Source organism: Lepisosteus oculatus, chromosome 7 (assembly GCF_040954835.1).
Source record: "Lepisosteus oculatus isolate fLepOcu1 chromosome 7, fLepOcu1.hap2, whole genome shotgun sequence".
NCBI lineage: Eukaryota > Metazoa > Chordata > Actinopteri > Semionotiformes > Lepisosteidae > Lepisosteus > Lepisosteus oculatus.
The window spans coordinates 22,543,777-22,568,109 of record NC_090702.1 but is presented as its reverse complement, the minus strand read 5'-3'; the positions used below and the strand labels follow the sequence as shown (position 1 = coordinate 22,568,109).

The following is a 24,333-nucleotide window of genomic DNA, read 5'->3' as shown; positions in this document are numbered from 1 at the left end:
AGTGGGATTCCTCTGCCGGCTGCGGGATGTGAACCGGCAACCTTCCAGCCACAGGCGCAGATCCTTAGCCACAGGGCCACCGCTCCGCCCCCATTTAATGAATTTTTAATTTTAATTTTTTGAAGGAGGCACTAAACTTCTTGTGTGAACTTTGGTGGTGACTTTGTAACTAGTAGCCTCTCAGGCAAAACTTAACGAAAAACTAAACTGTTTTAGAATAACTCTTTCTTTAAGTACTGTAAGCAAGTGCTGGGCATGCATAAGCTTCAGATATACCAGAAATGCAAACAGTGCACACTGCTAGTTAGATTGACAGGACACGCTCAGGATATCCATGTGAAGGCACAGGCCTGTATTGCACAAAGGGACAGATTTGATAGCTGTTCTGTCGTAATATGCGGAAGATCACATCTATTCACAGAGCGCAGCAAGTGAACAGTGATTTTATATAGTTAAATTACTCAGTAACACCTGTTTAAAGCTATGATGCCAAAAGAGAAGATGTTTGAGTATTTTGTAATTTAAAAAAAAATTAATTTTTTTTTCCACAGAAATTTAAAAAAGATCCATATACAACAACATTGGGAGGCTTTTCTAAAGTCACCAACTACTTATTTGATGCTTTTCGGGGACAAGATGCAGAACATCTGCAGCGCCCAGCTTCAGAAGTGGCTGATCTTCTCAGTGAAGCCATTCCAGGGCTAGAAATTAATCACCAGGAGGAACCAGGCTTTGAAGTCATCACAAGAGTAAGTGATTTTTATTTTTATAAAATGCTCGCAACTTTCATATGTTTAATGGGCTGAAGATCCTGAGCTTTCCTGTCATGTCAGCCCACTTGGATAAGTTCATATTTATATTGGGTGCCAGGGTGTTATTATTTTTGTTTCAAATTTTCATTTTGGACTTCACCAAAGTGCTCATTCAGTATAACACTCATGGAATTTAATACAGTCGAGTTTTTTTTTGGCAGGAGTTGATTACAAAACGTTATGTGTTCAAGGGGTTCAGCTTATGTTCCACTAACCTTTAAACTCCTGGCTTCACACCGGAATTATGAAACTAAAGTTATTTTTATGTTCTTATGGTAATCTTGAAACAATACATATAAGGCCTCATTCACTGAATAGTGATAGTGTGATTTTTGTGTGGAAAGTGTCCTTACTGCGTGCCGAGTACGTCTTTATTGTTCATTAATGACATCGCTACTAGTCTCAGTATGTTGAAGAGCTCCTGCATGATTTCATGTTCAGGCCATTTCCATGTAAGAAAGATTGTATCTGTTATGGTCCCTTGCATGTCAACGTTCACTAATACATGAAAATAACCATACCAAATGCCCTTTACCAACAACGCTTGATTCTCAGTGCGTGGCAAGCGAAAGGTTACTCAATGTAGTGTTCAGAAATCCATGGTAGTGTGTGGAAAATTGGAGGTGGTATAGTGTCACTGACCTAGGAGGATAGCACATAAAAGAGCTAAGCACTCTGGCATTTGTTTTATTGTTTTTTAATTTCTTTTTCTCTGTTGTTGTTCCATAATGTATATGTATTCTACATTAAAGAAGGAACAAAAGAGCTGTAAAGAGAGCAGGGAAAAGAGTGAGGTAAAGAGCATTTCAGTCCAGGAAGACATTCTGGTCTTCTGCAATGTTTTGTCTGCAAAGTATGTAGCGGATAAAACAAATAGAGAACCAATTCTTGGAGCTGAGGACCAACTTTATATGCAAACCATTCCAAAATGTATGTCTGTTACATTATTATATAGTTACACGTTATATTACACACGGGATTGAAGAAGGAATATACAAGTTCGATTCAAGTAAGCTGTGCTTACAATTAATTAAGCATCCACAGCATAATTGATTAGGTGCGGTAATAGTATCAAGTAATTAAAAGTGAATCTAACTCCAATTACAGTGATGTTTTACTAAGCATTTTCAAATGTAGCGGTGTAGCTCATTATTGAAAAAGCAAGAATTAGAAATTAATCTGAGGGAAATAATGATGTTGAACAAAAATATTAGATATACTGATGTTTATTCGATATTCAAAGGTTCTGTTAACAATTACTTTCTCTGCTTTGTGCTGCAGGAGGAGGAAGTGTGTCTGTATAGAGTAAGATGCTCCTCCCGCCCTCAGAGTCCTGTTTAGGATCGTCAGTTTCACATCACGCTATTGTACATTAACATGTGTAAGAAATACTTTCAATTTGTTAAAGCTTTTTTTTTTAGTTTAATGTTTCTCTTAGCATCAGTCGTACATTGTTTGTCCACTAGGCTACATTTGCCATTACAATCAGATCAGATGTAATAAGACAATTAGGGTTCTTACAATAAGGTTTTATGTTTTCCATAACTCCAATATCCAAGACTTGTCCTTGAAAATGTTGCAAGTCCTTGAATTTTTAAGCTGCCAATTTAGGGCCTTCAAAATAACGGAGACGTTTGTTTTTGAATTTGCGATTTTTGTAAAATGAAACAATATTAACTTCCCGCTAACAAATGTGCTGAATGTTTCAACCTGCCAGAGGTGACTTTTGTATATACGCAGTGATGCAGTTCGTTGCATTTATTTTTTATTAAATCACAATCCCCATTCCTACCTTAAAATCCAATAAAGAGACAAATGTGTTTTTTCTTTGTGCGAGATCATATCACAATACTGCAATAGCTTAAGAGTGAAATGTTGAACATTATAAAATAGATAAGGTGTAAAATTCAAAATAGAATGATCAACTATTTTTCAATTTTAACAGTGGCCATGGCAATGAATCTTAAGGATTTATGCAGGAAAACTAGCAAATTGCTGATTAAGAAGAAGAAATTCCGATAGAAATTGGAAGTAGGATCCGCGGGGAAAGTGGCATTGAGTGGGATGAAGGGCAGAAATGAGATAGTAGCGTCAGTCACTATTTGAACTTGACTTTACCTACTCAACCGAAGTATTATTTCCAAAATTGTTAGTTTTGAAATGACTATACTAAAATATGTTGTTAGGTTTGTTATATTATTATACAATAGTACCAAAAATTGAACTAGTGCATATAAAATAGTACCAATAAATAAATTACATAAAAATATGTTTTGTAGATGCAGAGGCACTCCCTGACTTTTGTATGTCGGAGCTGCATGAGTCCAACCTTATTTAAAAAACAGCTTGTGGTTCAGTCTTCTTATGTATCGCCTCTCATGACTTGTCTTATATGTGCCTTGTCTGCAATACTTTTGCTGTGTGTTTGCAGTGTTACCCTTTAATCATGCCTGAAAAGTGTTCTAGTCATATACAGTAGAAGGTGCTGCAAACATGTGCCATGCAATTACTCTATACTCTATAATTACGCTATACTGTAATAATATTGTAATAGTGTAATTTTGTATTACTACAGTACTGTTATAATGTTGATGATAACAAGTGGTATAGTGGTCATTTCCTTTAGTGTTGAAATGCTGTCTTGTGACGTTTTATTGAACTCGTAATATTTAACAACTTTGTTGGACTGATTAATGAATGTAGGTGAATTTTAGAGTTTTAACATGTATAAGAAGTTTTAGAGTTTGATAGGCAGAAGATGTGGCCATTCATTTCAACCATATTTAAAAGATAATTTTGAATTTTCTCAGAGCATGTGGCTGTACTTGATATTTTAGCTGAGATTGTTTTAAAAAGCACTTCTGTTTTGCCCACTTTTATGCTTAACGAGAACCATTTATTTGAAAGCCTCAAGCCTTGAGTTTTTCCGTTGCAGACAAGTGTAATTCTCATCTGAGTTTTCCATCTTTACAATCAGACCAAAGGCAAAACCTGTCAGTAGTGTCAGAGAGCTGAGTGTCAAGATATATTTCCATCACAAGTTTCAATATTGTTTGAAATCAATAATAACATCTCTGTAATATTTATTATGTATTTTTCACAGTAGAAACTGTTTTAAATGCATCTGGGATCAAACAGTACATGACTAGCTTGCAAACGAATACAGAAAAAACAACTACCCCATTGTGCATTATGTGGGCAAAGAAACCATACAAATAACAGTAAAAAGCTGAGATAAAGCAAAAAACAGGAAGTGAATCATCTTGAAACTGTAAATAAAAAAATAAATTACTATTTAAAGAAAAATACAAGTTGGAAACTTGTTGAAAATTACTTTTAAAAAGGTTCACAGTTAGGGTCATGAGACCACTAATGTCTTTTCTTATTCGGGTGTTATTTAGAAAAGCAGTGATACAGTGATACACTCATGTATACAGTGCCTTCAGAAAGTATTCAGACCCCTCCACTTTTTCCCAAACTTTGTTGTGTTAGAGTGGAATGATGTGGGCTGCAATACCATCCTTCCTTAGTGGAGGATGGTCGTGAAGGCTGTTTTCAGTGCTACTGGATGCATACATGTGCGAAACCATCCAGTACCTCTGTGTGCAAAGTCCTTACTGTTTTGTCACATGGTATTCTTATTAGAACATAAGAATAGGAATTACAACTTAACCATGGTCTTATTATACATATAATCACATTAGTGAATATGGGAGAAACTTTACTTTTGCATTAAGTGTGGCTTTGCTCTACCAGGCATTTTATAGTAGAAATTAGTGATTGAGGACCTAAATGCTTTATTACACATATCTGGATATGCATTTCTTTTTATTTTTGCAAATTGTGAATAAGAAACTACACACAATATGGGTACAATTAAAAAATAACAGTTCTCCAATGCAACTTATTTATTTTTACTATTTTGCTTTAATTTTCAAACTCAAATATAGTAAAAATAGTTCTTACCATGTCTGACATGTTTAGCTGTGGTTTCAGCATGAATTCAAGCATACAATATTGAAAAGATGGGAGGGAGTACAGTAAGTTGTCTTGCTGACCTACTCTTAAAATGCACAGATAAACTGTACATGATTTATTTATGCCTTCAAGATCAGTAAGATAATTTTTGTTTTCACTTGACTGCTGTTGATCCAGTCTCTTAATTTGCTGGAGTAGAGATATTTACAAATTATATTGGCTAATAAAATAACTTTTTTTATTGCTGGTTGAATGAACGGAAGACTTCTATAGGTCAATATTTGGCTAAGACTCTCATTTGATTGATTTTTTTTTAGTTGAAGGTAATTTGACTATTTTTTGTTTAAAATACTTTATTTTAGATAGGTTTAATTGAGTAGTAAGTGACATTATGTGTTTTGAACTGGTTTTTCCTTGTTAAGTTGATTGGAAGCTTCAGGGTCTTCTAGTTTATCGGTCATTAAAATGGTCTCTGATAGGTGTTTATCCATTAACAATAATGCTGTGTATATTTAATATTTTATCTCAAGACATAGTATTAAAATGTATCATTATAATCTCAACAATTCAATTGTACTTTATTCTAGCATAAGAGTCACTGAGCAGAAGTGACATCGCCCCCTTGAAACCTCAACATTGTAGAATTCACCTGCTGCAGGAAACCCAGTCTTTTGGCTTAGTGGAGTCCATCAGTGTCTTGGGAGTGGGACTGTGTGCAATCTGAGCTCCCCTTGCGATCAAATTCCAGCAGGGGCAGAGCAGAGCTGCAGTCATCACACTCGTACATTTTTTTCCTTCTGTGGTGCAGACTGTTTTTTTTTTCTTTGCAATGTCTTTGAGTGATGTTTTGATCAATGAAACACTTGTTCTTTAAAAAAACATCCATTCTATATTTACAAAATTGCTCCCTAGCGTCATAGCTCCATGTAATAGGATATTGCCAGTTGTTTTGGAAAATATGAAGATGAGTCATTCAGTTCATTACCTGGAGTGCTTAAATTCATCACCGCACTTGGATTTTCTGCTCAAATGAAAATTTAATAATTTGCACATTTACACTGAAAAATAATTTCCTGTGTCTCATTTCTTATTTGACTGGATGGTGATAATTAGAGTGAGGTTTATACCTTCTTATAGAGTATTAAGCAGTCATTGTGTTCCTGATTAAGGACAATGTACTTAAAATCCGTCACTGAATGGTGGTTGCACAAAATCCAGTCAAAATCTTTGTCTCCAAAACACTGTGCATGAGATCAGAACCAACAGAAATGATTTAAGCTGTGAATTCCTACACCTCTTCACTGAGAATCCAGGTAACTCTCATGCCATTATGATACTGGTGCTCATGGAATCACTGTGGAAACACTGAGACCAAATCAGAAAAGCACCTGGGTTATTCACCATACAGAAAAAAGCCCTCGACTATCGGTGGGCATGCTCATAGCTGCTTATGACAACTATTCTCTGGGATTCAGAGGGAACTGCGATGACTGCTTGACCCGCAAAGCTAAGAAAAAGAAAGGGAGCATTGACCAAAGGTTTTCTGTCCTGCCATAACCGCTGTTCATGACTGCGATTTTGAGCAGTTTAATCACCCACAGTGCAGTGTAGACAGGCCATGAATACATGCTGTTTTAACATCTGAAGTCTGTTTTGGCATGAACAATTTGAATGAGAATCAAGTGTATTGTAAAGAAACAAAGTGCAAGTGAATGTACTGAATGTACTGAAGAAGAGACCTTGTGACTGGAACCATTTGAAATACCTTGTTCTAGGAACCTACAGACTCATCCTTTTACAACAAAATATTGTTGAATGTTTAATTTACTTAAATTAAGCACAATAATGAGTTATATAGGGACTAAACTAATTTTATTTAGAGAGAAATTGAAAATAAAAATGTAGTGAAACATCATATATCAGTGTGGTTAAGACCAGCATACTCATCCGGTAATCCTAGGCAAATGCAGATTTTGTAATTGATTTGTCTTTTTCTTAGTTTCAGATAAGCACTTTGGAGTACCTACTGTATTCACGACCTGTTTATTTTAAAGAAATGTATAATTATATCAACATGGCATACAGTGTATATGTCAGGTTCAGTTAAAAAAAAATCTAGGGTGCTATTTTCATTACACTATTGTACTAAAAAGAATATACAATATCACTGTTCTCTTGCATTTTAAATGCTAATTAATCCGAGTCTGAATCTGAGAAATATGATCTCACACTATACATATTCAGTACACTTTTCATCATTTATTGTTATTGTCTTTAATGTTGGGACCAAAAAATATTTTGTGAACATTTACATGAATTAATGATTTATTTAAATTATTTTTCATTTTTCACAGAGATATATTTAAAATTTTGCTCCCCCGCCAAGACCAGATGTCTAATTAATGCTATCCTTGTAAATTAAATGAAAGTATTTATTTACATTTATAAAAACTGAACTGATGGAGAATGAATGGCAGTTTTATACTACAGCATAGGCTGAGTTTTTAACATAATGAATGTCTGTTGTTTTAATTACAGGAATAAAGCCCTCGGTATGAATCTTAATTTATAACCAGAATTATAGATCAAACATTTTGATAGCCTCTGTTATTTAATTAAGTACATCTTTACATGGAATCTCAAAAGGAAAACTAAAGGTTTATTAACATAATAGTTATAAGTGATATAGCTTTATATGTGTTGGGTACCATAACTGGCTTTATGCTCAGTGAATAATTGATGTCCCCCTATGCTTACTGTCTGTATCAGGTTCAATCCCCATGGTAACAGCTAAGTTCTTCAAGCCAAGACCCTTGCTGTTTTTAAGCACATATCCAAATACTAGCCTTACTTGCAGTGTTTGAATGCTTTGAATAATTTTCCAAGTAATTTTCTTTAATCTGTGTTCTTGATGAGCCCTGTTCTTTGGATCCGTATTCAATGTGTGTCGGTACTCTAAACACCTCTCTACAAATAGACTATGTTTAAAAATAATATACGTATTAAGGTATATTAAGTAATACACAGTTGTTAAAAAATGTTTTGAGTTCTTAGTTGTAGATCTGTAAATTAAAGTCTACACATAGGCTATGGCAATATGAAAGTGGTCTGTAAGCTTTCAATACATACTTGTACAGAGTTATCATTATTAGCATTTGTAACATGAAATTCCAAAGAGCACATGCCTTTGACCATTTATTGGATCCTGGCAAGACCTTATAAAAAAAAAAAGTCAAATTAGCAAAGTAAAGGCTTGCTTTGAACCTTGCCTATTGATTGATCATTATTAATGGAGGAAAAAAGAAATGCAAATCACAAATCTAAATTTGTAAAAGCAGTGTGAAATTCACACTCCTTTTAGATCCTCTGGAAAGATTTAAATATCTTTACTGATGATTTAACCTTTATAGACTGAGTGAGTGTTTTTGCATAAGCAGTTTTACACTTATTGACAAACGGACATGCAATGTTAATGACTTATTTGCATTTTTCAGATTGATTTAGGCTCAAGGCCAGAAGTTGAAAGAAGAGAACCTGTTTCAATTGAAGAATGGACTGGGAAAGTGGACTCTGAAGGAAGAATACAAAATGTTCTTCATTTAAAACTAATTATATTCAAAGGGGTAATTACATTTTCTATTTATTGTGACTGCTGTGGCACAATTAAATATTTACTACTTGGTTTAAAAGAATAATGTGATGTGACCATCCATATGCCATTGTTTGACTATGTCGTAAATATATAAATATAAACTATATATTACGTGGTAATGTAGCCATTCTATACATTAGTCATTTCTTTAGTTTGCAAAGAAAATATTTTAGGTATTTGTCTATATTTGTGAGTTGGAAGGAACATTATTGCAGTACACAAGCATATGACAGGTTTTTGAGCCAGACAAATTAAGGTATCAATTGTATTATGGTATAATATAATGAAATCAGAATCATTATGTAAGGAATAAGTGATCATAATGGGTTTAACTAGTTAGTTTCTGGAACTGGGTTCCCAGCTGGGTGGTTGAAGCCCAAAATCTGGACATCTTCACGAAACAGATAGACAAAATATTAATTCTCACCTGAAAGACACACCGGAAGAAGTGTTGTCTCTGAACTAAACTAACAACTAAATGTTGTCTCTTTTCTTTTCAGCATGGAAAAACTCAGTTAAACTCAATTTTCAGTTTAAGGCCAAATCTGAAGTTTTATTATATGGAGATTCACTCTCCAATACAACATCTGTTCTGCTGATATACTTTGTGGCAAATTCTATAATCAGTATTCTACGTGACTAACTATATCTTTTTCAATTTCTAAAGATGATTGTTAATGGCATTCACTCTAAAGAATGACTTGATACAGGTTACATTACTGCTTACATAACCCATTGATATATAAAATTGGAAAATCCAAGTTAGTTATTGGTCAGTGGTTGGTTTGATCATTTACAGTATATTTCTGTAAGTCTAGGCTTAAGCTCTTTGCCGTCTAAACCTGTTTATTTCTGTTCATAGATGTATACGTTCTTTATTCTTTAAATGGTACAAATGAACACAAGGTTAATTGCTAAATCAAGTTTCGTGCTAATGGTCGTAAGATATAGTATCACCGTATAAAGTCACTCTTTTCAGATTCCTTCTGCTGATTAGCAGTGCCCATAATCCCTACTGGAAGGTGAAGAACTCTTTTAGAATGCAGTGATCACTGATGAATTACATATTTTTCTCGAATTGTGGAATCCTCCACACTTCAGTGGTAACACAATAGAAAGATTAAGCAAGAGGCAGCCTAGTAAATTACAAAGTAAATGTCAAGCTGTGCAAGGCATTCTTTTGGCATAAGTTTACATACATTATCTGCAAAACTACTCAGATGCCTGCAGTCAAATATCCACTGTATTCTCTTTGTCAGACATCTTGAGAAATGAGATCATCTTTTGACCGTCTGATGGAATAATTGGCTGTCAGGCATCTACTGCTTCGAGGATACTGAATGATTTTTGTTTTTGCACACACATGAAAGGATTTTCACATAAGGCATATTTTACTGATTTTTTTACAGGAAATAATCTAGAAGAGTGTATTTTAGCTTGTTTTTGCTTATTTTAAGTTTTGTACAAGGAGTACATTGGGTCAGTAGGGGTTAGCTACTAACTTAAACCTTGCTTCTGTTTGTTTTTCCTGTTGGAAAAAGTTTTCTTTTTAGAGGAAATAAAACCACTTGGAGGTAGTTCGACCACAACTATTATCCCAGAATGCCTGCTGCTACCTTATAAGCAGTTTTTTCCTGCTGTGGCTGTCAGGAAGCTGTTAAATATTGCATTTCACTCCTCTTGGTAAAGGTGTCACCTTAGGCACTGATGTATAAAGCATGTTGCAAGAGATCTAAAGGTTTCACTTCAGTGTCTTGGTCAAATAAGTTGGAGAAATACCTACATTTTAATATCCTTTTGAACACCACAGAAAATCATAAAAAGGCAAATACTCAATTTTTAAAGCAGTTTGAAGCCATTGGTTCTAGAGTAGTTTTCTAGAAAGTCTTCACTGTCAGTAATATCATTGTTCTTTTCCTCCCTAGGGACTCTGCCATGTAGTGAGAAAAGAAGCCTGGAAGTTTTTGCTGGGATATTTTCCATGGAACAGCACCAGAGATGAAAGGAAAAACTTGCAAAAAAGAAAAACGTGAGGATGTTTTAGAGCATAATCAGTTTTCGTAGCTGTGGAAATCTATGATGCCTGCATTTTATATTCTCCTGCCACCCATGTCATCTCTCCTGCCACCCACGTCATCTTTATTGCTGATAACAGTGCATTGGGCTGATAATGATCTTCCTAGGACTACACAAAGCATAATAGTGTAGCAGCTGTTTTCTGCTTGCTCTTGTCTAAATTCTCTTGGCCTTTTGCCTATTTCAACCCCAACAAGACTATCAAGTTTTAATGTTTTTCATTTTTTTTTTATTTTACTGTACTGAACAAGCATCTGATGAAGTCAAACTTACATTACCTGGAAAAATGTTTAGTGTTTGACAAGAAAAAAATATTTTTTGCAGTGTTATATCATTTCTTCTTTAAGTTTCTATAACCAAAGAATGTTTTCCTGCAGGGGTTTTAAATTAATTACTTTACATTAATTTATTTTTGTTTACAGGACACAAAGAACTTTTCTACCTTTTGATATTGTAAGACATATAAACAATGGGAAATACAATCCGAAAAACTAAACACATCCTACTTTTGGAATGCTAAAAAGGTGTTCCAAGTCTTAAGTAATTGGTTGTTGAATCATGAAATGATTCCACTGTAAATCCTTTGCTTCACTGGGTCACAGTGTTCTAAATAATAATAATAATAATAATAATAATAATAATAATAATAATTAATAAATTAATTGCTTACACTTATATAGCGCTTTTTCTGGACATTCCACTCAAAGCGCTTTACAGGTAATGAGGACTCCCCTCCACCACCACCAACGTGCAGCATCCACCTGGATGATGCGACGGCAGCCATAGTGCACCAGAACACTCACCACACATCAGCTATCAGTGGGGAGGAGAGCAGAGTAATGTAGCCAATTCATAGAGGGGGATTATTGGGAGGCCAAGTAAATAACATACTTGACTAAAAATGGTACAAAATACTTTCCTGTCATACTCAAGCTTTATTTGCTAATGTTAATGGTGGGCAGGTAATAATGATGAAACCACAGGAATAGGCATTCCTTTATAATGTATGTTTGAGAAATAAAGAAATTGTTTACAGCCCCTTTGTTAACAGTGCTCATTTAAACTAAATTATTTTCTTTTCACTTTGTTTTTATTGAACAGTGATGAATACTTCAGAATGAAGCTTCAGTGGAAATCAATTAGTGAAGAGCAAGAGAAAAGAAATTCAAGATTAAGAGATTACCGAAGCCTAATAGGTATTTTGATTTTTTTAAAACTAAATGACTTTGGTTTGTAATTGATGGTCTAGGTCAGGGGTAGTCAACATTGGTAACTGTATTCTATATCCTAACACTTTAGTACTGAATTTATTCTTAATTGCTTAATTAACTCAGGTGTTGTAGATCATGTCAATAATTAATGATTAACCAGATATAGATTGAACTGGCATGGAATGCAAATGCCAAAGTGGACTACTCCTGTGTAACATGTTGGTCTTTAAATCTCATTCTTTTGACCTAAGGGTCCAATATTTTTAAGAGGTCCTTTAAGTAGCCTCTGATCAACCTCTGTTTCCACATCCTATTCCAGTAAAGGGCAGTTCTTCATTCTTTTCTAGCAGTGACATGTGCTCTCTAGTTTTCTTTAAAGCTCTTTAGTCTTTTTTTATAAGTTATGTTTTATTATGCCCCCAACCTCTGGAACTCTTTGCCCAAGGATATCAGAGAGTCGCCTTCTCTAAACTCCTTCAAATCCAGACTCAAAACCCTCTTCTTCAGAAAACCCTTTACTTAACTGGTTCCATTCTTCACCCCTCTGCTCTTCTTAGTACCAACATCCATGGTCTCCTCTATATATTGTAATTGTGTCTCATCTTGTGTATTCTCCTTATTTGTTGTTGTATTCTTCTTATTTATTGTTATTGTTATCCTGTAAAGCGCTTTGAGAAGCCACCTTTAAAGGCGCTATATAAAGTTTATTATTATTATTTAAGCAGTGTGCTCTTGCAGTGCTACTGCAGTCTTCCACCTAACTCCCCTAAGCTCTACCACCATCCCTTTTTAAACTCCTAAAAACACGGACCGTCTGTGTAAGGGTAAAATTCCCACCAGAGATATCCACATAGTAAAATCCGTTGGAATTCTTTCAGAAACAATTAGAAAGCTAATATTTAGAAATCGCCCCCTAGTGGTTTTAGGTAGACAAGCCACCCTGCCACAATTGATTTAGGTCTATTCCTGTATTGTGTACGTAATGTCACATCCTACACTGTGATATACTCCACCATTATTATTGTATTCAGTTATACATATTTCATACATTCATGCAACATTTTCTAATTCACATACCAGTTGGGTATTTCTTGGTCACATCTGTTTGCACCTGTATGCAAGCAGAGCTTTTAAAACAGAAGTGTGGTCTTATGTGTGTGTTACACCATATTTACAGTGATAATACTGAAATACATGAATACAAGTGGTACTTTCTTTTTAACAAAATTCATTTTCAGTTCTATTGCAAAGAATTTCAATTCATGAATTTTTACAATTAGGTTCATATGTCAAGGTTACTGTTGTTTGTTTTGTTTATTTTAAATAACCCACTTATAAAAAATTGTGTGTTATATATAAATTCCAATTATTATGAAATTCAGCGCATAGTTTTCCCAGGCTCTTAATTCATTTACAAATATGTCTTCAACACTTGCCTGAAATTCATTTCCCAGATTTATTTTCCTTTAGCCTCCTTTCTCCCTTCCCAATACCCATTTCACATTTTCTTTTTTTCTCACTACCCAAAAAATAGCTTCATATTAATTCCCTCTTCCTCATTCTCCTGCTCAACAAAAGAAGTTGGCACAGGCCAATCGTTCCTTTTGTTGTTTCCAAAAAACTGTAACTTCTTCTTGTTACTTTGCATCTCTGCACTCAAACCTTATTGTATTAATTTGTACTACATTGTTTATACGGCAAAACAATGCTTATTGCAAGTACCACTTGAGAGATGTAAATGCACAATAAATATTTCCTGAAATTGTTTGCTCAGAAGATGTGATTTCTTAGTTTGATAAATGGAGGCAGTTACTGTATATAAAACTTGAAACTGCAAAAATAGACGCAAATGACACAAAATAGATGTGTAACATCTTGTTTAATTCTTAAGTGCATAACTCTCTGCATTCAAAGCACTGTTGACAGAAACATCTTAAAACATCTTATAAATAACATGCTAATCATTTCTATTGAATGGGCTACACCTACAAATATATAATATAAATTCAATGTAAAGCTCATTTTCTTCATAATGTGGTCCTTTTGCACTTAACAAGATGTGTGGAAAACAAACACATAAGCCATACTGATAAAGGTTTAAAATGAGAGCAGAGTATTGGTAGACCATCCTAAAATTTCTTTGAAGTGCTTCATGAAGGATGCCAGAGTTTGAACTTCAGCACCTTTTTGGGCAGTTTACCTCTTTGGATAATAGATGCTCTGATGCTTTAAGTCCTGCATGAATCTTTCTTAAATACCCAGCTTATGAGTATGTATAGTTCTCAAAATAAACAAATGCAGGCAGAAAAATTAGAAGATGATATTCTGAACTAAAAAGGAAAGCTATTGCATAGAATAGGGGTTCCTAATCCTGGAGGCCCACATACCTGCAGGTTTTGGTTTCAGCCAAGTTCTCATTTACACAGCCCTTCGTTGACTTCATAATAGGATTAATTTGAACTCTCAGACTAACTGAAGTAGAATAAACTTTCTAAAGCAAATTGTTTCAATCGAGCATTTTGTTAGTTCACTTAAGGGTTCAAATGAAGTAATTAAGTTCAGCTTGGATGTAAACCAGCAGGCATGTCAGCTTCCAGGACCAGGATTGGGAAACCCTATGGAATCACTTGGCATTGCAGTAGGTTGATTCCCAAGGGAAGGAAGAGAATCTCTTATACTTGTCCCCTGGTAATGTTTCAGAACCCACATAATCATTTGTAATTGCCAATAGGTTAGGGATGTTCTGTGATCTGGTCAGAAACAGTTACTGAAAAACATCTTTTTTTTCTCCGAGATACCAGGGGGTTGTAGAATTGTAGAGAGAGAAATTGAATAACATGCTTTGTTAATTTGCAATGTTTCAGGCTCTCCCAAACAGAATTAAGTATACAATGCACTTGATTCATTGGAGGAGTCATGCTTAATATGTTGATGATAAAGAGATGACGGGAAAAACTTAATTTCCATTTTCGTGTGACTCCTGAACCAAGACAGTCCATTACCAAACAGAATGGAATTAAATTAAAAAAAATATTTTCATTAGTTCCACATTCGAAACATTGTGTTTCTTTTCAGTATGGAATAAACCTTTAATTGTTCCTTTGCAAATTACTCCTAATTCAGCCCTTAAAATGTTACAGTCAATATGCTGTTGTATTCAGAGTTACCTGAACACAGGTGTTGGATCTGTAATACCCTGAAATTTTGCACCACTTTCTCAGCAGTTTTTATTTAATCTGCTCAGTTCTTCAGTTCCAGCATTCTCTGAGACTTAGAGGTCCCAACCTACTAACACCTGAGTAAGACACAGAGCAAATTTGACTTCATAATTGCTCAATTACATAGTTTAAGTTTGAGACGGAATGAACCTGCAGGAAATGTGACACAAGAAAGAAAGCACAACATTTCGGCCACGGAGCCTTCTTTGGGTGTAAGAAAGATAGGGAAGTCCACATTTGTACTCATGTCTTTTTTTGTTATTTCTTATCCTAATTTTACACATTTAGAGGACGTTATTGTTGCCTAAAAAGGACAGATATTTATGCTTCTAGCATTTTATTAGATGTTTCAGCTGTTTAGCATTCTAAACATTGTTCTTTGCTCTTCCTAGAAAAAGATGTTAATAGAACAGACAGAACCAACACATTTTATGAGGGTCCAGATAACCCAGGACTGATCTTACTTCACGATATATTGATGACCTATTGTATGTATGATTTTGACCTTGGTAAGTATTCACTGGAGACAGTCAATCCTAACAGACACTTGCTTGAATAAATTCCTCAAATTTAATATATTTAATATACTTAAAATAGTGATTGACATTGTTACAGAAGCAGGATGCTAGTATTTAATGACTGGTAATGCATACCCAAAAAGTATTTTTACTTAATTTTCTTCTAGAAGTAGAATACTAGAAGAATTCTTTTGTGCAACCTGATTTTTTTACAATAATTTTTTTGGTTGCAGAATAAGACTATTTCAACGTTTTAGCATCCCGTACATGATGCTTTTTTATTTTGTTTTTCCACAAGGCTATGTCCAGGGCATGAGTGATTTGCTTTCCCCAATTCTCTATGTAATGGAAAATGAAGTGGATGCCTTCTGGTGCTTTGTGTCCTTCATGGAACAAATGGTAATGGTTTAATAACTCATTTATATCGAGAGTTTATTAAAATGTATTAGTGGGATTCTGATGTCATAAAATGAGATCATGGAGAAAGGTATAAATGTTAGAATTAAGCTGTTTGACTTAATTGACTAAATTCATAATTTATTATCTTTTTATCTAAAAAAATATTGGTGCTTTTAATGCAGTCCTGTCATTATAACACTGTTAGGTCTTTTGGTGTGTTAAGATACAGTTAATAATGAGCAGTTCACTTCAGGTTCAATATTTGTAACTTCTCTTTTATTACTTGATGGAAGTTAGGAACTCTACTAATTGGCAGTTTTTGAAACATCAGATTTTCTTTACCTGATGATACTTTCAAAAAAATGGAATTGAAACCATGTAGAACTATTGAGGTATCACAGGTCAGCTTCAGTTTATTAGTTTCTCTCTTTTAGACTGTTTGGTGTAGGCTGATAAAATTTTATTTTGCTGATGCTTTGCCCGGATGGCTTTCTTGATTTCATCATCTAGACCATAAGTGCTGATTCTGTACTACAGCTTTTGTTGGGACTAGTTATTAATAACTCTAAGTGACTATTCGTTGCTCACGTCTAAAACTTTCTGTAAAAAATCATTTTTACAGCACCAGAATTTTGAAGAGCAGATGCAGGGAATGAAGACCCAGTTGATTCAGCTCAGCACGTTGCTGCGACTGCTAGACATTACATTCTGGAACTACCTTGGTATTGTGTTTATGTCTTGTCTTGTTTGTGTGATATCTGTCTTAGTAAAAATGGTGTGGTTGGCCTCTCCAATTCATATGTTCTTGTTATATGTACAGTGTATTGCAAAAGTATTCACCCCCCGTGGACTTTTTCACATTTTATTGTTACAGCATGGAGCCATGATGTATTTACCTCATCAAAATAATTTTCATCAACACGGGGTACTCTATATTGTCAAAGTGAAACAAAATCCAGACATTTTCCTAAGTTAATTAAAAATAAAAGAACAGAAATAATTGAATGCATAAGTATTCACCCCTTGCTTTGACTAAATTTACCTCTGAAGTAACCAACTCTCTTCTCCAAGTCACATAATTACTTGATTGGAGCCGCCTGTGTACAGTTGAGGTGTTTCACCTGATTTCAGAATAAATAAACCTCCAAAAGTAAGTGTCCAGGCAGGAAGAGCCATAGCAAGGGAGGCCACCAAGAGGTGTGTGAGTTACAGTCCTCCATGACAGATATGGGAGAAACTGTGTATGAGACAGCAATAGCACACACACTTCATAAATCTGGCTTGTGCGGAAATGTGGCAAGAAGAAAGTCTTCATTGAAAAAAACTCATATCGTATCTCGGCTGGAGTTTGCCCAAAGGCATGTGAAAGATTCAACAATTTGGAGGAAGATTCTACGGTCTGATGAGATCGAAATTGAACTTTGTTTGGCACAAACCCTACACAGCACATCACACTGAGAACACCATCCCTACAGTGAAACATGGTGGTGGCAGCATCATGCTTTGGAGATGCTTCTCTGTGGCAGGAACTGGAAAACCCATAAATATAGAAGGAAAAATGGATGGAGCTGAGTACAGAAAAATCCTGGAGGAAAACATGCTGCAATCCACAAGAGCACTGGGACTTTGAAACCGATGCATCTTCCAACAGGGCAATGACCCGAAACATACAGCAAAAGCCACACTGGAGTCGCTTAAAAAAGGTTAATGTCCTGGAGTGGCCCAGTCAAAGTCCAGACTTCAATCCAATTGAGCATTTGTGGAATGAATTAAATATTGTTCACAAATGGTCCCCATCCAACTTGATGGAGCTTGAGCAATTTTGCCAAGAAGAATGGGCAAAAATTCCAGTGGCAAGATGTGCAACGCTGAAAGAGACTTACCCGAAGACACTCACAGCTGTAATTGCTGCCAAAGGTGGTCTTACCAAGTATTAACTCTTGGGGGAGGAGGGGAGGGTGAATACATATGAATTAGATTATTTTCTGTTTTTTATTTTTAATTAATTTAGTAAAATGTCTGGATTTGTTTTATACTCTGACATTATAGAGTACATTGTGTTGATGAGTGGCACAAATTCTCAGTTAAATACATCTTGGTTCCATGCTGTAACACAATAAAGTGTGAAAAAGTCCAAGGGGTTTAATGCTTTTGCAAGGCATTGTATGTTAAGGTACACAAATTAAAAAGAACATACTAAGATATTTAAAAATACCTCAATATCTAAATGTATCTGGTTTTCTTTTTCAGAATCTCAAGATTCAGGATACCTCTATTTCTGTTTTCGGTGGCTGCTGATTTGCTTCAAAAGAGAATTCAGTTTCCAGGATGTGTTGCGTCTTTGGGAGGTTAGAAACATTTACATTACAAATCTATCCCTTAACCATATCTAAGTTAACATTTTTTTCACTTCCCATTTCGTTTCTGAGATTTAACTTTACAACACAGCCATCCATACTGGTTTCTTTGTAAAAACCTGTAACTCGGGCAAATGTATCAAATCTGACATCTTAGCACAGTAACCCTTAATGGGACTTTCTGATAACACATTGCTTTTATTTCCCACAGGAGTCTGTAAATCTGACTGTTTGCTCTGTCTGAGGCACAGCAAATAAACCATTTTCTAATGGACTCAATTAAAGATAGGTTAAAGAAAACAGTCTGATTCTGTGTTGTTTAATAAATTTTAGGAATCATTGTCAATTTTATTAATTAATTTTATTAACCGAAAATCTGAAATAAGGTTCTTTTGAAAAGGTTTTGTGAAGGTCCCAGTCAAGAGAAATAGGCTTAGAAACTTAGAAAAATCTAGAAATTTTATGAGTGAAAATAGATAGTTAATATATATATATATAAGTGTATACTGGGCATCAAACAAACCGTATCACTTTATTTATGCAAGCATGGCCTTAGTAAAGTGAATTTTGAAAATTGATTTAATGGTTTTGATGTCGTTTTGATTACTTAATCGTTCATGAGTGATCTGATACAGCTGTGTTCCCCAAACATGAAATCACCTAATTAGTGAGTTAATTGGCAAAATGTTATAGGGTGATTTATCTTATTGAATCTCAAGTATGATGAATATCAGGAAACAAAAACTCCAAAATGCTTCTCTTATGAAGAGAATAGTACTTTTGTGCCATCAGTTTGTTGACTAAATCAAGCACATACTTGTCTAGGCTCTGAGAAGGAACAGGACAGAATTCCACAAAACATCATTTGTAGCAAGATGTAAAGCATATGTTACCAAGTATGGATCTTCTGTTGGTTCTAGTGGTCACACACAATACTAGCAGTAATCAATGTACCATTATGTGTTCTATAAAAAATAAGTGATAGGTTTTTGATGCTCAGTATTTGTGTGTTTTGACTATGGTTACCAACAAATTGGGCAGATCACTGCCTATGCCCAGATACAGAACCTGAAATAGCTTCTTCCTTTGTTTATCTATGTAATTCTTGCTGTTCCCACTAATTTGATACTTTGGCGTGGCATAAAACACAAAAAACACAGTTTAAGACTGTTATTATTATTATAAAAGCAACTGGAAAGCCTTGGAGATGAACTTTGGATGTTGGATCTATACATCAACTTATAATTTTGAAATGGGGGTTTATCATGCGTTTTTAGACCCATAGAGATCAACACGGACAGATTTTAAGAACAGTTAAAGTTCTGTAAAGTTACACTGGGTGGATAAGCAGCTACCCCGATTGATTGAGTAGCTTTGATCAATAAAGGCTTTAAGGCATTATTTCAAGTGCAGGAGAATTCATCCTGATTTTTTAAAAGGCAATATTTTATCAGCAATAGAGATGCTTTCTTTTATTCATCTGCCTTTATTAAGCAAACTGTTTAACTAATGACCAGCAAAACCCAAAGTATTAACAATATTAAAAAGACAGCTTTATCCAAGATGGCTTATATAAATAAAAATATGTAAAGTTCTATTGGTAGTTGTAACTGTATACCATAGTACAGTAAGTGGAGTGATAAAATGTTGCAGAAATAGCAGTGAAATAGTACACTACCGTTCAAGATATAGAATAACAAGATAACAGAAAAATAAAATATTCATAATCACCTTTATTCTCCAAGTATATTTCATGTACAAGGAATTTATTCTGGTATACTTCCGTTTCTGGTATACTTCTGGTAGTGCAAAAACATTTTACATGTAACATGCACAAACAAAACTAATAGACATCTTGAAGACAGTTCTCGTATAACTAGGAGTTCTGGTGAAGCAAAAAGAGAGTCATAGGAAAGAAGATGTTCAAATACCATGTGGTTCTAGTTTTAATAGACTGGTAGCATCTTCTAAAAGGAAGTTTATAAAACAGGCAATAACCTGGGTGGGTTATCAGCAATCTTTCCTGCTTGCTGCCGTACTCTGAAAACATCAATGGAGGGCAGATGACAGTAAATGCAGAATGAACAACACAGTGTAGTTTGCCTTTGGAGCAGGCAGACTTGTTGACAAACCAAATAATTAAAAAGGCAGTCAGAATACTCTCAGTAAAACTGTATCAGAATTGGTTGAGAGACACAAAAGTTTTTCAGCTGGTGTAAAAAATACATTCTTTGCTGTTCTTTCTTTGAAGAAAGCTTGCAAACAGAAGAAGGCTTACAAACAAGAGGAAGCTGTTTAGCTCATCTACATGTAGCTCTCTTAGCAGCTAATTATTCCAAGGTTCTCATCCTGCCATTTCTTGAAAAAAGATTAAACAATTTTGCTGGGTGGCTTGATCCAGACCTTCACAACCCTTTGTGTAAAAAGTGCCTCCTGTTGTCATTTTTTTTAACATACGCACATACAGTAGGTTTCCACCCAAAGCTACCCAAAGTCAAAGCAAATTGATTTAACTTTGCCAGTGCATTGGAGGATTTTGAGAACCTGGATCAGCCCCCCTTGTAATCTTCACAGTTTACGACTGAAATGGTTTAGTTATTTTAGTCTCTCAGTGTAGGAGAAGAATGGATTTGTATTTACAATGCAACTGGATGAATTCAAGAGTTGCAATATGTTTTGTGTCACTATATTTGTGCACGGTATTCTAATTGTGATATAATTAGAACACAAACCTTCCTGAAATCTTTTTGAATTTTTCTTTATAGAGCCTATTTCCTATCTTCTATTTTGGTATCATCTGCAAACTGCAGCGTTTTACAGACTGTTATATAAAGTACATCATTGATAGAAATTTTGAAGATCCTTGTATTCCACTAATTATACCATTTTGAGCATTTGCCCCTTCTGTTCTGTTCTTTCTGTTTTCTATCCATTAACCCATTTTTATTTTAAGCACGTTAATGTTTATGCTACTTACAATCATTTAAAAATCTTTTATGCTGAATTTTATAAAAATCTAGGGAATCAATCTAAAAATACCATATCTAATGTCTATTATTTGCTTTGAACAAATCTAACAGTTTAGCCAAGTAAGACTTCATACTCAAGATCTACCTTTTCTAAAGTGATTAAATAAAGAAAAACAATTGGATAAAAACTGTGACCACTGTCTTAACTTATGACAATTGTAATGAATTAAGCTATTTTTGTTCAAGGTTATGTGGACTGGATTGCCCTGTCAAAACTTTCATCTTCTTGTGTGTTGTGCTATATTGGATTCTGAGAAGCAGAAAATAATGGATGAACATTATGGATTTAATGAAATTCTAAAGGTAATAAGTGTTTTCCTTTTCAATTCCGTTTTCAGAACGTTACGGTATACATCATTGGGGGACTCTAGTTTGTGGTGTAAAGACCTCTTGAAGTGACTGTGCACTTCAGTGTTTGATTGGAGGAGAAAGTTGAGAGAATTGGATCTGATGCTGACAAATACCATCTCAGAGAAGAACAGAGTAAATCCTTGAATATGTAAGAATGATGTAATGCACTAGGAATCCATGCCCAGTTTCTTAAGGAAACAAAGTGCAAATGTAAATGAGCCTGTGCTGTGATAGCCTCAGGTACACCAGGTCACCTGACAAAGCATGAGTTTCCAGGTGCTATTCTCTCATATACTTGTTCTCTGCCAGATTTTTCCCAGTATTTTATATCCCTTTCCCTTCTCATTTCCTTTTCTGTGCGTGGAAAGTGTCTGCTCGAGTAAGTTGAACTTCTCTACCAGAAACAGGGTGGTTGGCCCTTTCTCATTTGGCATGAGCAATGCACATATGTTTTTACATAAGATGAAAATGCACATGAGCACTCCATCATTTGTGTCAAATTGTTTTAACTGTATAGCTTCTTCTGCAGGATACGCTTCTTTGAATTCATCACAGGATCACTTAACTGAATGTGATGATGCTACAATTCATCTGACTATTTAATGCTTTACAGTTGGCTGTAATGGATTACAATTTTATATCTCCTTGCGGAGACCTTTTATATTTGTTGCTTTTTCTTGGTGTTTTTTATGTTTGCATATTCATATTCAAACATAAAAGAGATAAAATCACCTATTTGTAGAAAAATAAATTTTGCAGTTTTGATTCTCCGCAGATATCAATTTATCAGCCTTGATAAATTGCATGGCACTGCTTCCATCAGTATTTGGCAAATACAGTTAGTGATATTGGTTATTTCTCAAATGTTGCTTCAAAACCTTTTGATGATGTATGATGTATGATGTTGCGCTTTGGGGTGTGATGATAATAGAAAACAATGTATATATGAATGTGTGCTAGGTTTATTTGTTGTGTATGTTATAACTTATTTGGAAAGTTTGTAAAGTTCTAAAATAACTGGTAAAATGTATAGCTTTATCAGCAATTTATAAAATATAAATAAACTGGTTCTTCTATAAATTTACTGGTGGCATCAGGCAATCTATAAAATAACATATAAATTGACAATTTTGTAATCTTAGTTTACTATTTGCTATTCCTAAGGGTTGCCAGTGCAATGGGGCCAGACATCCACTTAGAAGCATCCACTTAGTAGCTTGAATGGCAGATAATTTAAAAGCACAAACACTTATGTAAAATGTCCCAGTACTGTTTCAGGGGAACAGCTTGCTTGACAAGGCAGGTGAGAACCTGCCTTTGTGGACAAGGGGGGTGAGCCAGACGAATGTTGGACTGAGGTCAAGGGAAGGAAGGCCTGATTTCCATAATTTACATAAAGGAAATAGCCTTTTGAATCAGGAGTGCTTCATCCTCTTGAACTTTCACTGTGGAATTCATTTCTTAATAATAATGAATTTTTATTAATCATTTTTATTTGTTGTGGACCAAACCTTGCAGAGGCATTAAGAACTGTCTGTAAGTGAAAAGTTCTGTATAGGTTTGTTATTAGGCTTTTCTGTGAATAAAAAACAAAATCACACACTGCAGTTTTTCCCTTAGCCTGTTTCTTAGTTAAATGTCAAAAGATAAAAGAATGACAAATATTTTTAATGGTAAAAGCCAGATCAGCATAAAGTACTCAGATGGAGGTATATAGTATAATTTCACATTAGTACAATCTTATATAACAATGCCACATTTGCACTGAAAGTTAACTTTTATATTCAGAAAGGTAGGTAGGTTAGATCCCCTTTTCAGGCCATTAAAGGCCCATGGGGGAATGGGGGGCAAGGGCCACCATTTTTCTCAACCATTCAACACTGGAGGTGGAGGTGATGTGGTCAGCATCACACTCCGGCCGGCCTATAACCCCCAGAAAGATTAACCCCCGGTACTCATTTGGAAAGCAGGCTGAGTGGACCTGGGAGCCGTCTGGGAGGAATTAGAGCAAGCTACATCGCTTGCCCTGGGATTGAACCCAGGACCTACCGGTCAGGAGCTAAACGCCCTGGCCATCTGAGCTACCATGGCACCGTTATATTCAGAAAACTAATATAATATCAATGTATATAATGTAATTTGAAGAAATGTGGTCTGTAGGTATGCAAATGTAAATAGTGTATTTGGCAAATTAAGAAAGAAGTTAAAGATACTGATGCAAGGCATAAATGGCAAATATGGATGCTCATGTATAGAATATATGATGATTTTTTAAAATCCTGTGGATTGTAGTTTTCAGTTTCTCCCTTTTGTGTTTTTGGTGTGAGTGCACATTGTTTTCTGGGAGGTTGGAGAGTAGTGAAAGTGGTAACAGAATGGGCATAAATGAAATGTCGATTCTTGCTGTAGTGTTTGCACAAAACAGTTTTTCTGAATACAATGAGCAATTTTCACCTGTCAAATTAAAAAAAGCATTCTGTTATGATTTTTGTACTTGTGTTTTGATAGTGCTGTGGTAAAAATGACTCTCAGGACAATGGGATATAGAAAATGTGCTTTATTTACTGCAGCTTTGTAGAAGCAGCTTAAATGGCTAGTACTTCTAGACCAGTGGTTCTCAAACTGTGGTACGCGTACCTGCAGTGGTACGTGGCGTGCCGCCAGGTGGTACGCCAAATGACCCTGGAACTGTGTTGTATGCGCTGAAAAAATCGGGACGGGTTTTCATATTT

General features: G+C 35.0%; 1 protein-coding gene across 2 annotated transcripts in view; it reads left to right on the top strand.

Annotated features, from left to right (window-relative positions):
• Nucleotides 1-24,333, top strand: part of tbc1d15 (TBC1 domain family, member 15) — a 62,709-nt gene that overhangs the window by 29,372 nt on the left and 9,004 nt on the right. For both annotated transcript variants that reach the window (XM_069192283.1, XM_069192284.1), the window contains exons 7-15: nucleotides 552-749; nucleotides 8,285-8,413; nucleotides 10,368-10,471; nucleotides 11,620-11,714; nucleotides 15,340-15,456; nucleotides 15,764-15,864; nucleotides 16,487-16,586; nucleotides 18,115-18,212; nucleotides 21,437-21,553. In XM_069192283.1, the coding sequence (XP_069048384.1) occupies nucleotides 552-749; nucleotides 8,285-8,413; nucleotides 10,368-10,471; nucleotides 11,620-11,714; nucleotides 15,340-15,456; nucleotides 15,764-15,864; nucleotides 16,487-16,586; nucleotides 18,115-18,212; nucleotides 21,437-21,553 (1,059 nt within the window). The remainder of the gene's footprint in view (nucleotides 1-551; nucleotides 750-8,284; nucleotides 8,414-10,367; nucleotides 10,472-11,619; nucleotides 11,715-15,339; nucleotides 15,457-15,763; nucleotides 15,865-16,486; nucleotides 16,587-18,114; nucleotides 18,213-21,436; nucleotides 21,554-24,333) is intronic.